At 35.3% G+C, this 17,313-nt stretch overlaps 1 protein-coding gene across 7 annotated transcripts in view; it reads right to left on the reverse strand.

The window, feature by feature from the left end:
• Nucleotides 1-17,313, reverse strand: part of LOC128693989 (uncharacterized) — a 137,999-nt gene that overhangs the window by 34,973 nt on the left and 85,713 nt on the right. For 5 of the 7 annotated variants that reach the window (XR_008407786.2, XM_053783947.2, XM_053783952.2 and 2 more), the window contains 8 exons: nt 16,626-16,820; nt 16,150-16,269; nt 15,690-15,740; nt 10,241-10,334; nt 9,455-9,578; nt 7,626-7,761; nt 1,267-1,392; nt 530-656 (listed from right to left, as the gene is read on the reverse strand). Coding sequence is in view for 6 of the 7 variants with exons in the window: in XM_053783947.2 (XP_053639922.1) it covers nt 530-656; nt 1,267-1,392; nt 7,626-7,761; nt 9,455-9,578; nt 10,241-10,334; nt 15,690-15,740; nt 16,150-16,269; nt 16,626-16,820 (973 nt within the window). In the remaining variant the exon portion in view is untranslated. The remainder of the gene's footprint in view (nt 1-529; nt 657-1,266; nt 1,393-7,625; nt 7,762-9,454; nt 9,579-10,240; nt 10,335-15,689; nt 15,741-16,149; nt 16,270-16,625; nt 16,821-17,313) is intronic. The other 2 variants (XM_053783949.2, XM_053783950.2) reach the window with 2 other exon arrangements.

Below are 17,313 nucleotides of genomic sequence, written 5' to 3' on the forward strand. Positions count from 1 at the left end.
AAAACTCAATACAAGAAACTGAGTAAGATTAATGTTTACTCATCAATACAGGCTGTATGATTAAGAATATTCTCAGCCTAAACTGGCCTTAAATCCTAACAAAAACTGCCCCAAAATATGCCCTTAATTTATGCCCAAGATACAAGTTTTGTTTAATATAAAATGACTGGAAATCACCTTTCTCTTCATTCATTCTTAAAAAGAAAACTTTTAATGAAATGTGTTAGGTTCCTAAAGACAATTCTTATGTTTTGCCTTTTCTCAAAAGTATTATCCTGTTTTATGTAGGCTTTTGGCATTACACTTATATCCACACCAAAGTGTTTTTTTTTTTTTTTTTGTTTTTATTTCTAACCTTACAGCTGACTCTTCTCAACTGCTACAGCTTTTTGCAATCCCTGTTCTTTATATTTGTATGATTCTTTGCATTACCTGCTAATAAAACCATGTAGGAATCATCTTCAGGAAGGGCACTGTGTTTCACAATACAGTTGTACTAAACAAGTAGAACTTCTATATAAAATCTTACTTCTGTCCACTAGGTGGTGCAGACACCACTACATCTCCAAGTCGAACATGTTTGTCGTAATCTGTATAATGGGGAACTCCTCCTGCTGTTCCAACTAAGAACACATGGTCCACTTTCTGGAAGGTTCCTGAAACATCACAAATAACTTTTTTTTATTACTTTACTTTAACCTAGTATTTAAAATTTACTGCCTCAAGATCAACTTAATGTAATCTTTTCAGTATGTATACACTGCTTGATTTCTAATGGTTATGCTAAACAGGAAACCAAGACTATTAACTAGCTCTAGCCCTTAATGCATTCTTCTTAGCAATTCCTTGCCTTAATGGGTAACCTCTCAGTCTTTGGCATTTCATCTATCTTCAAATATTAAGAGACTTTGAACACATACAAGACAGTACAGAAACATTATGGACAAACAACCAAACAAGTTGGAAAATCACAGGAAAGGCATGTATATACCTATCTGTATATTATTTCTTTTGAAATAATACAATACATTAGGCACATAGCAGTCCCTCACTGAACAATTTTACACCTTCCATAGAATGCTTCCACTGCCTAAGTCAAGAAATCTTGATCCAAAGAATTGGAGCTACCCTCCCTTCCTTCGATCGAATCTCAATGCCTCCCATTTCTCAGGCACTGCATGGTACTTACGAGTTTTGTGCTCCCTTCCCACCAAGGCAGTGACTCAAAGCAAGAAAACGCTCACCATTTCTCGGTAAGTGACCTACCAAGTAGTCTAGTAGTAGTGTTTCCTGCAGCAATGGACGCTGAACGATCGTGACCAACAGTTGGAAGTTTTGTACACACAACTCTGTGTGCGCCAATGTTACCTAATGTATATATGTTGCTCTCGCCTGGAATTAGAATGCAAGCAAGTTCATAAGTTTTTCATGCAGAGAAAAATGTTTTTCCTTAAAATAATGCAAGGTTTTCTACTTAATATGAACAATATTAAACAAGTAAACTTTTTTATTATTATTATTTTTTTATTATCACACTGGCCGATTCCCACCAAGGCAGGGTGGCCCGAAAAAGAAAAACTTTCACCATCATTCACTCCATCACTGTCTTGCCAGAAGGGTGCTTTACACTACAGTTTTTAAACTGCAACATTAATACCCCTCCTTCAGAGCGCAGGCACTGTACTTCCCATCTCCAGGATTCAAGTCCGGCCTGCCGGTTTCCCTGAACCCCTTCATAAATGTTACTTTGCTCACACTCCAACAGCACGTCAAGTATTAAAAACCATTTGTCTCCATTCACTCCTATCAAACACGCTCACGCATGCCTGCTGGAAGTCCAAATATATTTGGATGTAAACTTTACATCCAAATATATTTCACTTCAAATAGTCATTAAAAAATAAAGTAAAACTGTTATAATTCAGGATGTAACAAAATAAATAATTTAAATTAAGACTTGTATGTGGGATGTGTTCATAATTCTTTTGTAATTTAATACATTAGCTGTTTCCCCACCAAGGCAATATGACCCAAAGAAAATAAATATATTAAAAATTACTCATTCTCTAGTTGTCCTTCCAGATGTATGAAAACAATTGCAGTTCATATATTCAAATGATCCACTGAACTGCATCATCTCCACCTATTCTCCAATGAGCAGGACCTTTACTTTCTATCTTCGAAACTCAAGCTTGGACAGTTTTACAAATTCCTTCATAGATGCCAGCTTATGCCTAAACAGCACTTTATATACCAAAAACCATTTGCTTTTCCTCACTCTGATCAAAAGCACACACACAGGGCCAGAAGCTATGACTCAACCCCTGCAACCACAGAGTACACATATTCAGATTTATTTTTTTTGAAGTGGACACTGGAAGCCATATTAATTTTGGGAGTCTGGACAGTGAAAGGAGTAAGTCCACACCATCCCTGCTTAACCTCACTCTCTCGCTTTAGCCCACTTTTCTTATAAAAGTAACAAAAACATCTCAGTAACCATCCCCTTCTTTTACTCATTCATTTTTTCTTTAACCTGCTGATATCATTCTCCTTGCATGCCATCTTCCCCTTGCTTTAGCTACAATTAAATAATTCAATATATCGGATACTGCTCTCCAAGTACATACATCAACAAGTACATCCTTCAACCATCTGTTAAACGCATACTCAAGCAAACTATTCTTGCTGTACACCACCTTATCATATCTCACACATATTTATCCTCTTTAAAAAACATTTTTGCCTTTAATCAAACCTCTTTCTAAATACAATTCAATTAAAATTCCATCCTTATTTACCTATTGCACTCCAAAGTTTACTAGTATGCCCTTTATAACAGTGACTTATCTCACTAGCAGAGTATTTGGCTACACCTAAAAGATTCTAACTCATATATCCTAAGAGATTAGCAAGGAAAATCTGCATATTTAAGAACTTTGAAGAAAAAAACAGGAAGGTAAAGAAATGTTTATGATGAATACAAGTAAGAATTAGCATTATAAATCTGATATATAAATAAATGTTCACAAGACAAAAGACAAATCAGTCATTCTATAAAAATTGTAACAGGCTTCCATTTTCTCATATGGTAGGATGACAGTACCTTTGTGGAGAGTTGCTGTCTACCAAGCTACTATCTAAAGAATTACAAGGTTGTAATTATGCTTATAAACTTAAAAAGATGTTAAAATAATATCCAGTCAAATGCAATTACATATATAAAAGCTTGACTGAGGTAACAGCTGCACAGACAATATAAATTAGTTTACAAAATCCACTACACGGGCAATTACTTGTACATGTACTTATCTGCATGTGTGAATAAAACTACAATGAATATATAACCATCCACCTGAATATGTAGACTACCATGCTCTACCATGCTCAGGTTGCCATGCACATTACCGTAAGTACCACCTGCAAAGAAAGCAGCGAGGGAAAATATACAAGGTTAGTAGGCACGTAGAAAAGAAACAAATGTCAAAAACCCACTTGAAAGGAACCTTTGGGAATTATCTAGCATGAATAAGTTGTATGCATCTTAGTGTATCACAACTACAGAAAATTGCATTCAAGGAACAACAACTACTTGGGATGCCTGGAGGAGATAATGGAAGCAATTAAAAATTGAAGCCAAGTTTAAAGTCAAAACATATTTTCAAATCAAATTATTTGTAGAACACTTGTAAAGCAATCAGTTTAATATCTGTGATAACTATTGAAAAATATATTCCTACTTTTCAAAATAAATTAATCTCAGTATTTATTTATTATAGTTATGAAATTAATAGTTTAGGAAATTTCATTTTAAGTGGCAATGCTTATTTCATGGAAGTGAACTTAATTTTGCCTATTCCCGTAAGTGAATTTTATCATACAAGTAAATCGTTATTTTAATTATTTTTCTATTCTCTGATAATTGTGAAGCAATTACCTAACAGAACACACTTACCATACTGTTTTAGTTTTCCTTAAAAAAAAAAAAAAAAAAAAAAAGTGTACACACCGAGTAATTTTACTACCCTCTCCCTCCTGTATTATCATGATTAGAAAAGCCTTTAATAACTAAAAGGTTAGGAGTGCTCTTAAAATAAAAGCAAAAACTACAACTACACCTTTAAAACATTTGAAATTTGTTCTTAAGATCTCAACTGCAGTTAATACACAATTTCAAAACTCAATACAAGAAACTGAATAAGATTAATGTTTACTCATCAATACAGGCTGTATGATAAAGAATATTCTCATCCTAAACTGGCCTTAAATCCTAACAAAAACTGCCCCAAAATATGCCCTTAATTTATGGCCAAGATACAAGTTTTGTTTCATATAAAATGACTGGAAATCACCTTTCTCTTCATTCATTCTTAAAAAGGAGAAACTTTTAAAGAAATGTGTTAGGTTCCTAAAGAGGATAAGAATGATAAACTGATACTATACTAGTACACAAGTTTCTTATACACACATAGTAGACACCTCACTTTAAACAACCTTTTTCCATGAATGATTTCAAAGTTTAAAATTAAACTTTTTCCTATAAAAAAATTATATGTAGACACTGAAGCCCTTAGATCAGTAATTAAGCAAAAGTATGGGCACACGACTGTAAATTTTACTGAGTATTGCATTGCATAATTTAATATGGTAGCATTAATTTTGTTGGGCCTCCATGGGGAAGTGGAACAGAATTCTTCCTCCGTAAGGATCGACACCATGCCTAGCCCTTCTAGGGTAGGGTAGGTGCCTGAGCCCGAGCTTGCAGCTCACAAGACTGTCATTCACATTAGGCCCCTTGGGGCGGGGATGGCAGACCAGAGAGGCCTAGCCTCTCCCTACAAGCTAGGCCTGGGGACAGTTGGTCCCAAAGATGAGGGGGTACTTGTGCCTCCTCCCATAGGAGACTTAGGTCTCAGACACTCCCTAGACAGGGCCACCACTTGGAAAATGCCCGGGCAGGGAGAAATACCGGCAAATTTTTAATAATATAATTCCTCCATAAGCCACGAGTCATAAAAAGTGACTAAAATGCCGGGAGCAAGGGGCCAGTAACCCCTTCTCCTGTATACATTTCTAAATTTAAAAAGAGAAACTTTTGTTTTCCTTTTTGGGCCACCCTGCCTTGGTGGGATACGGACAGTTTGTTGCAAGAATTTTGTTGGGTCTAAAATTAATGTAAAATATAAGTGCATGTTAACTTCCCACAGAACTATGTTATGCAGTACTACTGTGATGTGTCAAGGCTAATAGAACAGGCAAATAATTATTAGCTTTCTTTTTAGAATTGTAATTACAAAATTTTTTAAAAATACATTTTTTTTTTTTTAATTTAGTGCAAGACAATCTGAAGATACATAACATTACCCAGAGTTTCTTTTATTAATTATTTTGGAATATAAAGTACGTGCTTGGATGTTTGGAGTTGTCATAGTATAACAGTGAAGAATCGTGTCTGCTGAACCTGATTTGTGTATTAAAGGTATACCACAGCTAGTAGTGTGTGAATTTTTGATGGTTAAAAAACCTAGAGCAAATTTACATTATAAGAACACATAAGGGTTAAGTCTAATTGAATTAGCAAGTTTTTTCCTTTTCAACATGTTGGCCATCTCCCACCAAGGCAGGGTGACCATCATTCAACACTTTCACCATCGAAACAGCCATTATCCCAAACCCCTCCTTTGAAGTGCAGGAATTGTACTTTCCACCTCCAGGACTCAAGTCTTGCTAACCAGTTTCCCTGAACCCCTTCACAAAATATTACCCTGATCACACTCCAACAGCTCAAGTCCCAAAAGCCATTCGTCTCCATTCACTCCTATCTAACACATTCATACATGACTGCTGTATGTCCAAGCCCCATGCACACAAAATCCCTTTTACCCACTCCCTCCATACTTTTCTAGGAAGACCCCCTACTACTCCTCCCCACCACTACAGATTTATACACTGTTAGTCATTCTATTTTGCTCCATCCTCTCAAAATGACCAAAACATCTCAACAAACCTTCCTCAGCCCTCTAAATAATACTTTTAGTAACTTCACACCTCCTCCTAATTTCCACACTAAGAATTCTCTGCATATTTACACCACACATTTCCCTTAGATATGACATCACTGCCTCCAGCCTCCTCCTTGCTGCAGCATTTACAACCCAAGCTTCACTATTATATAAGTGTTGATACCACTATACTCTCATACATTCCCTTCTTTGCCTCCATGGTTAACATTATTTGTCTCCACAGGTACCTCAATGCACTTCCCACCCTTTTACTTTCATTAGTTTTATGGTTAACCTCATCCTTCATAAACCCATCTGCTGAAAAGTCTACTCCCAAATAAGTAAACACATTCACTTCTTCCATACTCCCTCCCTCCAATGTAATATCCAGTTTTTCTTTATCTAACTTGTTTGATACTCTCATCACCTTACTCTTATCTATGTTCACTTTCAATTACTTTGCTTTACACACCCTCCCAAACTCATCCACTAACCTTTGCAATTTTTCTTTAGAATCTCCCAAAAGCACAGCATCATCAACAAAAAGTGACAGTGTCAACTCTCATTTTATATTTGATTCCTCATAGTTTAAAACCACCCCTCGCCCCAACACCCTAGCATTTACTTCTTTTACAACCTCATCTACAAATGTTAAACAACCATGGTGACATTACACATTCTGTCTAAGGTCTACCTTTACTGGAAAGTAATCTTCCTCTCTCCTACACACCCTAACCTGAGCCTCACTATCCTCAAAAACTCTTTATAGCATTTAGTAACTCACTACCTATTCCATACACTTGCAACATCTGCCACATTGTTTCCTTATCCACCTTATCATATGCCTTTTCTAAATCCATAAATGCAATGAAAACTTTCCTACCTTTATCTAAATATAAGTACAGTAATAAAATAAAAATGTTTATTTTCCATTAAGATACAGAAAGCAAAGCATTTTGGGTGGGTTATCAAATACAATGATTGTTCCGAACAGTGACACTATCAACTTAAAATAGCAATGCTTCATGAAGGATACAATAACACAGAATAGTGCTTGCAATCTGAGCAATCAACTTTTTGGTGGACAATTTAAATGACAAGATTTTCTTTGGGGGGAGGGGGGGAAGAAGATAGTGGACATAAGAAGCACATAGGCATTACTGCAGATCTCTATTTGGACAGGTAGACTGTATTTTATGCATTAGGTATTTATCTTCAATCTTCATAAACTGCATAAAGTGCAGGTGTATTTTGACTATACTGAATTCAAGTAAAGTCACAAAAGGCACTACAAATGTTTATATAAATTATGTCTTCTCATCGTCTCCCCGATCATTACCAACAATTCATGCAAAGGTATTTTCTATAGATTAATCATGCCTAAGAAATGCTAATCAGTGCACACATTCAGATACTTATATGTGACAATTTTTTTAAATGCATGATGCAAGACTGAATAACAGATTTTTTTTTTATATGACTATCATTATTCTTTATATTATTAGACAATACCTAAGCATACAAGTTAAATGCTTTTAATGAGTAATATGCTATTTATTTTTCAAGAAACTTTTTTAAATATTTAACAATACACATCTCATATGAGAACTTAAATAATCTTACCAACAGTGGTGTATCTGACAAAAGTCTCTTGATTTTCAATCATAGTATCAACAGCAAGCTTCTCAGAATAGTGTGCTGTGATGATGGCAATAGTGGGCTGCTTGTTTGTTGTTATTGTTGGCATCTGTCTCACAACCTACACAGGAAGAAAACAACTTTAACTGCAGTTTTTACTATAGTATTGAATCCAACAGCTTCTGCTTAACAATACCTGTAGATCTAGCTTTGTTAAGACATTCTGACAACTTATTTGCAAGTCCTCAAACTTGCAGGACAGTGTACTAACCACTGGTTCATGGTAAGTACTGACCTGTGAGTTTTAGGACTCAACTAACCATGGGTTCAAGCCCCATCTGTTCTGTGATTTGTTTGCAACTGTGATTTTTATGATTTCCCATGTCATTATAAATCAAATTATAAGTATTATGCATTATTTAATTGTATTTCTTCAATCTTAAATACCTACTATTGAAACCTCACTTTGAACCTTTAAATAAAAACACCGATAATAATGAAAAATATCAAAATTTAAAGTCTAGTAAATACAGTGGAACTTCGGTTTTCGTGATTAATTCATTCCAGAAGTCTGACAAAAACTGAATTGTACGAAAACTGAAGCAATATTTCCCATAAGAAATAATGTAAAACCAATTAATCCATTCAAAAAATACATTTTATAGAGAATAACTATAGTTTTACATACAAAAAAATGAGAAATAAATATAAATGACTAATGAAAAGGATAAACGAACATTTAACAACACTTTTACCTTCATGGAAGACTCGCTGGAGTATGGAAGACGGCAAGGAGGGGAGAGGGAGGAGAGGTTATTGTTTGGAAGGGTAATCCCCCTCCATAAGGACTTCAGGTATCGAAGCCCTATCTGGGGTTACTTCCCTTCTTTGTCTTTTACTGGCACTAGGACCAGCTTGAGATTCACTGGACCTGTCGCACAAAAAATCTGTCCAGAGAGGTCTGTTTCTGGTGTCTCTAAGATTTGCCTAAAATGGGACAAGGCATTGTCAATGAATATGTTGCAGACACAGCTTGCAATAGCTTTGTTAGGGTGATATTTTTCCACAAAGCTTTGCAACTTATTCCACTTTGCACACACGTCCTTAATCACTGAAGAAGGCACACTCTCACAATGCTCACTCAATGAGAAACAAAGCCAGACTGAGTCAGAATGCATGGGATGCTTTGTGAGGGAGCAGGCAGGCAGACACATTTGGTATGGCGGACCATTGTCACCTCTATGAAAACCGAGACTAAATTTTGACAAAAAAAAAAAAAAAAAGGTCGTTGAAAACCGAATCCTACGAAACCAGGGCATATGAAAATCGAGGTTCCAATGTACTTTCATTTTTCTTTTTTACATAAATTTGACTATTTTCATCAACTGGCATAAAATAATTCTTTTACAAATTATTTTCCCAATTACATATTATTAATCCTAAATGCTTTATTTCTATTTTTTCCAGAAAGAGCTCAGATTATGAAAAATACTTTTATACTTTTATGGAAGACAGCTATAAGTTAACTGCGGTTCAATTCAGGAAACTGGATCTGTGCTCCGGTTCCTTGAATTGAGCCTGAATACCTTCCATCCCTTCCCCCCCCCCCCCATGCGCTGTATAATGCTACGGGTTTAGCACTCCCCCATGATTGTAATAATAATAATAATCTATAATATCTTTCAGCATACACCACATTTCTGTAATGCCTGGAATATTCAAAGAACCTAATAAAGAAAAAACTATCATTTAAGTGATGTATAAATAAACTCAAAGGTAAAACAAAGAATTAATGAAGGCGGCAATCCTCAAACCTTAACGTCAGTTTCATTTTGTACAATACGCGTGAAGCAACCAGGAGCCATTGGTTTAATCAGACCTTTCTCCGTTAGTGCTGCAATATACAGTTCTACATCTTCTAATGATGCTGATGCTCTCCTGTAGAATAAATAATGCATAAATACACATATCACATGATGCTGCACAAGCTAGAATTAATGTAAATTTATTGGTTTTTCATAAATTACGTAAAAATATATCGTAAAGCAAAATATTTATCTTGTGGCAAAGACTTCACGTGAACTGAGTATCAGACACCATCCACTCATTTCCATTTCTGAATGGAGTTTCAACAAAATAAAAAATATTATCAAACAATTTATTGGAAAAAATAGTTTTTTTAAACACCAGCAATCTCCTCTGAGGTAGGGTGACCCGAAAAAGAAAAAAAACTTTCACCATCACTTCAATCCTTACTTGCCCAGACGACCCTTCAAACCCCAGTAATCCTGACCCAGAAAATAAATGCTGTTTACAAATTCCTTTAGGTCTCTCATTAAAAAATATGCACAAGCTTATATGAGCAGTTTTCTTTTTTCCATGAATAATGGCACTAGTTGCAAAGCAAGTGAATTCACTGGATGAAATACAGTGGAATTATAATCTGATTCAGTTTTCTTATGAATTTCAACATTAATACCACTTTGTGAAAAGACAAGTACCAAGTACCTCCAATATTCAGCTTTTCAAGCCCCAATTTTAACAGTTTACTTTGAAGAAGCAATGAAATCAATTTTCAAAGACATGCGGTTTTCACTTACTTGGCCATGTCCTTAACAGTAATGGGGTTAGGGTACGAAGACTCAATCATCTCTAACACTTTTTCTTCACTTAGTTCAGCCTTCTGATCCTCCACTGAAATACGCAAGTTATAATAAGAAAAATGGGATGATCTCTATTCTTTCTAGAGGAAAAATAACACACAAACTAATAACAATTCTGCTATAAAGACAATAAATAAAAATTTTAAGGCAATTGTTTTAATAAATATTTAATAAAACAATGATATATAAAAGTTGCATAGAATACTGCTTAATAAAATTATTAGTGTATGTACAGTACAGTACTGAATATTATCTGCCAAATAAGGCATTCAAAAGTGAACATTGTATTTTAAAGAAATGTGAAAGACAACTATACATTATCGTTGCATGACTGTACTACTCAGAAATCTGTAACGGTTGTCCAGTGCAACATGACCAGTGAACATGTTAAGAGTTGGTTGTGACAATGTCCTTCTCCCATATTAAAGGTGTTACACTATTTGACTGTTTTCTCTTGAAAAATATATACCAGCTTGACTGAAGAGAACTATGGAAAATACTGAACATGATAAATAAACATTAATGCACACAGCAAACCTTTAGTGATGGAGCTCAATTTAGAGCAAAACATTGTTTGTTTCTCCTAAGGGCTGTTTTCTGGTTAACTTTATATTAAATTAATATAGAGTATTCAATTCAGGTAATAAAGAGTATTCAATTCAATCAGGTAGTAGGTTGGTAGACAGCAACCACCCAGGGAAGTACTACCGTCCTGCCAGATGACTGTGAAACAGAAACCTGTAACTGTTTTGCATGATGGTAGGATTGCTGGTTTCTTTTTCTGTCTCATAAACACACTAGATAACAGGGATATCTTGCTACTCCTACTTACACTTTGGTCACACTTCACAGACATGCACATGCATATATATATACATACATCAAGGTTTTTCTCCTTTTTCTAAATAGCTCTTGTTCTTCTTTATTTCTCCTATTGTCCATGGGGAAGTGGAAAAGAATCTTTCCTCCGTAAGCCATGCGTGTCGTATGAGGCGACTAAAATGCCGGGAGCAATAGGCTAGTAACCCCTTCTCCTATAGACATTTACTAAAAAAGAGAAGAAGAAAAACTTTATAAAACTGGGATGCTTAAATGTGCGTGGATGTAGTGCGGATGACAAGAAACAGATGATTGCTGATGTTACGAATGAAAAGAAGTTGGATGTCCTGGCCCTAAGCGAAACAAAGCTGGAGGGGGTAGGGGAGTTTCAGTGGGGGGAAATAAATGGGATTAAATCTGGAGTATGCTTTCTTTTTACATTGCTTCACCACTCTCTTAACCTCTCTCTTTTTCTCCATATACTCTTCCCTCCTTGCATCACTTCTACTTTGTAAAAACTTCTCATATGCTAACTTTTTCTCCCTTACTACTCTCTTTACATCATCATTCCACCAATCGCTCCTCTTCCCTCCCACACCCACTTTCCTGTAACCACAAACTTCTGCTGAACACTCTAACATTACATTTTTAAACCTACCCCATACCTCTTCGACCCCACTGCCTATGCTCTCATTAGCCCATCAATCCTCCAATAGCTGTTTATATCTTACCCTAACTGCCTCCTCTTTTAGTTTATAAACCTTCATCTCTCTTTTCCCTGATGCTTCTATTCTCCTTGTATCCCATCTACCTTTTACTCTCAGTGTAGCTACAACTAGAAAGTGATCTGATATATCTGTGGCCCCTCTATAAACATGTACATCCTGAAGTCTACTCAACAGTCTTTTATCTACCAGTACATAATCCAACAAACTACTGTCATTTCGCCCTACATCATATCTTGTATACTTATTTATCCTCTTTTTCTTAAAATATTTATTACCTATAACTAAACCCCTTTCTATACAAAGTTCAATCAAAGGGCTCCCATTATCATTTACACCTGGCACCCCAAACTTACCTACCACACCCTCTCTAAAAGTTTTTCCTACTTTAGCATTCAGGTCCCCTACCACAATTACTCTCTCACTTGGTTCATTCACTTAACATCTCCCAAAATCTCTCTCTCCTCTGCATTCCTCTCTTCTCCAGGTGCATACACACTTATTATGACCCACTTTTCGCATCCAACCTTTACTTTAATCCACATAATTCTTGAATTTACACATTCATATTCTCTTTTCTCCTTCCATAACTGATCCTTGAACATTACTGCTACCCCTTCCTTTGCTCTAACTCTCAGATACTCCAGATTTAATCCCATTTATTTCCCTCCACCGAAACTCCCCTACCCCCTTCAGCTTTGTTTCGCTTAGGGCCAGGACATCCAACTTCTTTTCATTCGTAACATCAGCAATCATCTGTTTCTTGTCATCCGCACTACATCCACGCACATTCAAGCATCCCAGTTTTATAAAGTTTTTCTTCTTCTCTTTTTTAGTAAACGTCTACAGGAGAAGGGGTTACTAGCCCATTTCTCCCGGCATTTTAGTCGCCTCACACGACACGCATGGCTTACGGAGGAAAGATTCTTTTCCACTTCCCCATGGACAATAGAAGAAATAAAGAAGAACAAGAGCTATTTAGAAAAAGGAGAAAAACCTAGATGTACGTATATATATATGCATGTGCGTGTCTGTGAAGCGTGACCAAAGTGTAAGTAGGAGTAGCAAGATATCCCTGTTATCTAGCGTGTTTATGAGACAGAAAAAGAAACCAGCAATCCTACCATCATGCAAAACAGTTACAGGTGTCTGTTTCACAGTCATCTGGCAGGACGGTAGTAATTCCCTGGGTGGTTGCTCTCTACCAACCTACTACCTACTATCTTTATACGTATATGCTTCTAAACTGTCATATTCTGAGCACCTCTGCAAAAACAGTGATTATGTGTGAGTGAGGTGAACGTGTTGAATGATGATGAAAGTATTTTTTGGGGGGAATTTTCTTTCTTTTTGGGTCACCCTGCTTTGGTGGGAGATGGCCGACTTGTTAAAAAAAAAAAAATAAGGCAGGTAGAATGAAGGTAGAGAATATAGCCATGTTGCAATGTTCCAATACGTACTTTATAGGTACTAAACTTTGCTATAATTAATGGTAGGAGTAAATTTAAAAAAAAAAATCATGTACAGTACATACTAAGCATAAATATAATGTAGTTTCTTTTGATATTGTATGAAAAGTTAGCATTCTTAATATTTATTATTTTACAACAAAAAGCCTTCACTAAAACATGTAATATCTTCAGTTATTTACATTTTAATTTTTTTGTTCCAGTAACAAGATGAACAACATACACAATATTCATTAAACACAAATTAATAAAATCTAATGAACACTTTAAATACAAATGTTAATAAAATATAAGATTAGAACCTATAGGTAATCATCGCGTAACAATGGTTTGATGCACGACATTTTAATGTATAGTACAGTATAGTAAAAATTTGAAACAATAAGGACCCATTTGCTATACAACACCCTTGAATTATTGGTAGACATATGACAACTGATGCAGCAACTCACCTCACCAGTAGAGAAAGACACTATATAACAGGAAAATATTACCACTATAATGTTTCATCCAGGGCTGGACTTCATGACGTGTTATATATCAGGTAAACATGATCAAGTCCATTCCTGCAATACAGTGTCTTGGAACACACACTACCTATCACACTGTGGTGTTGCTACTTGGCATAAACTAGCTTCCTAGCAAATATTTGCAATTTTTAATCTCCAAGGAATACAAAGTGACTGAAGCCAATACATTTTCTGCCCTACTTCAACATTTTATGTTACATTTTAATACAGCCACCAGAAGTTTCGAAAAGGTATTAAACGAAAAGGACATCAGTGCTATCTTGTGGCACGCTGATACTGGCGAGAAACAAACTGCTCTTCATCCATCTCATTTAACTTATTTATTTGCTCAGTGAGTTATAGAAGACTACTGTATATTATTTACAAGAAACTATGCACAAGCTTCACAATGAAGTGTTCCTGGCTTATTGGAAATTCAGGAGAAAGCCAGGACTTTTAGAATTTAAAGGTTGCTCCATAAGCACCATTCCAAAAGTATGTACATACTGTACTAATGCAAACAATTGCAGATGGGCGATCTTAACTATGCAAGACAAGCCACGGAGGGGTGGAAATCTTGAGCTAAAGATTTCCACCCCTCCATGGCTTGTCCTGCATACTGTACTAAATGTATTTCTGTTCATGTTCATCTTATTGTATTAACATTGAAATCCATAAAAAAAATATTAATGGTTCCAATAAATATAGTAAACATATTTTATTAAGGTGGTTTTGATTTTGAGTAGTGAGCAAAGAAACAAAAATTCATGCAGCCATATTTGCTTAAATACTTGTAACAGCAGTACCACATACTCCACAAGACTTTCAGCTGAAAACTTATGGGTGTCCTATGAATCAACTGAGCATATCACATTAAAAGCCTGGTTTTGATTTTGGATTCTAAGCAATGTGCCAAAAGTTCAGGTAGATGACTCTTTATGTACAGTATTTCTCTAGTGGCATTATATTTAGATAAATTACAAAATCTTTATTAATAAAGTGATAATGACTGATATGGTTCAAAGGTTAAGAGAAAGACTATTATCCAGTACATTTCACATCATCTTCATGCCAAAAAACTGACAACTGTTACAGCATGTTCCACTTATATTTTTTCTCATTTGTTTTTTACCAAACTTTACCATTCTTTGTATAAACAGTGTTGGTGCATGCATAGTGCTCTATGATTTACAATATTAATCAAAATTTTCTTACAACAAACTGTACATGCTGCTTATCCAACCACGAAAATGTGCTATGGATAAGATAAATAAATTACCAAGCAGTGTTACTGGAGAAAATAAGTAGACAGTCCGAAGAATGGGCAGGTTGAACTGATGAAGTGAGAATGATTAGGTGAAGAGGACTTGCAGTAAGGCAGCTGACTTACTGCTGTGCTTTTTTCTTATATTCATGTGAATGCAACAACAAATAGCTATATAATGAGGGTCTATGGGACAGTGTCTTCCAACAGAGAACACTTTGATATACTGTACAACTTTTGTGGAAGGCATCTGTGTCATTAAGCGATGATTACCTACTGCTACAAGATCTATGTAAGTAATTCCAAACTAGTTTAAAACAAATAATTTAATGAAAATAAAATTTACTCATCTCAAAACAGATACAAGAAAAACTCCAGTGAAATACATAATGAGGGTTATTGTTATTACTGTATATTCAGTTATCCAAGATGCAGGCAATTAGTTCTTGTATCGGAGGCTGAGGAAAATCATTCACTTCCAGAATTATATAAAGTGGTAGAAAATAACAAATACAAAAATAAAGTGCCAAATCTACATAATCCTTGATTAGAGTTACTGCAAAATTGTTAGTAGAATCAAATTCTACTAGGAAAGGGCACCTGCATCAGGTTCACTGCATCCCACCGTGTACAGAACCACACCTGGCCTCGCTGAAGACAAGCCCCAAAACATGTCAACAGTTTTTTTTCATGTACTGTACAATACTGTATTTTGTATCTTTCTTTAATATTATTGTAGCCCAGAACAAAAGCCAATACATACAGCATTTGTTGTAATAATGGAATTTGTAATTACTAAATAGGAAATGATAAAGTTGCGTGTTTATGTGATGTGTTTATACATATACGTGTATATTAAAAGCCCAAAAGAAATACAACTATGTAGTGATTAATTTCATGAAGGTAAATATAATATAAATTTAGCTCACTAATGAATATTTTATGCTTAATTCATATCCATTCATAACCTTTATAAAGTAAAACAAATTGCATGAAGGACTGATTGCATCTATGGCAAAGATGATGCAACAAAAGTGATGAACAAGTAGTGATTACTCACTGGGCCTTGTTGGGGGTTTGTCTGACTCCTCAAGCTGCCTCAATTCTACCTCAGTCTTGCTCAACATTTTGTATTTATGCTGCATCATTTTCATTATCTTCTTGATGAAACCAACATAATCTGATGTATTGAATTATGTCTAACATTAGTATTTAGAAAATAATGTACACTTTGCTAGATAACACTGAATACTGGCTTTTTTCTCCCAAGAGTTATAAATTTCTTAAAATTATCTGAATTTTACATGAAGTAATTATTTTGGAATTTACCATTACATGAAGGAGGATCATGAATATAATTTTTTTTTCAACTAATTCAGCTGCTCTTAATATTTTCTTAACTACCATTACAGATACTGTACAACATTTAACTACTGCACATATGGTACCAAATACTGTATGAGTAGACAAGGAAATTCAAGCCATTGTATTTAAATACATTCGAGGTAAAAAGAAATTAACAGTTGAGCTGCTTACCTCTTGGAAATTCAAGGGGAGCTACTAACTCCTTGAAGAACTCCTGAGCACTCCTTAGCCTTTCCTTTTCTGGTACACAACTTTGAAACCAAAATCTTAGCTGTCTGCTCTCTTGTGTGTGCTTCTGTGTTTGAGCATTTATTAAAAATACTTTAAACTCCAATTGCAAGTGGGCAGGCGTGTCCTCCAGGTCTTCTAAGAAAATACAATATGCATTAGGACTTTATTGTAACCACCAAAGTATTTAATGAGAATTTTGACTTTTTCCAGTGTAGTATCTATGGGTACTCAGGCTGAGATTAATGTACCATATACATATCATTTAATATAATGTGCTCTTAATGTAACAGATTCGTTTATAGGTTCACCAAAAGCAGACTGCTTTGCTATGCACACGAACTGTATAATACTTTTTTTATTTAACAATAAGAAATGAGGTATAGCTGTCTCCACTTGCAACGGCTTCCTCTCGAGTTGAACTAGTGACCAACAATATGTATACAAATGTAGTTTCCCTCACTTTTTTTGTATCAGAGCACATAGGTACAGTACCTCAAAGCACAGTAGTAATACAGTCACCTCAACTGAAAGTATTCAAGGATGAACCCTAGGTGGGGCAGAATGTACAAAGTCTTCTAATACCTTCCGTTCCTAGCAGTAAGTAGTATTTGCCCTGAAATTGTTGACT

This window comes from Cherax quadricarinatus, chromosome 33, assembly GCF_038502225.1.
Source record: "Cherax quadricarinatus isolate ZL_2023a chromosome 33, ASM3850222v1, whole genome shotgun sequence".
NCBI classification, from domain to species: Eukaryota; Metazoa; Arthropoda; class Malacostraca; order Decapoda; family Parastacidae; genus Cherax; species Cherax quadricarinatus.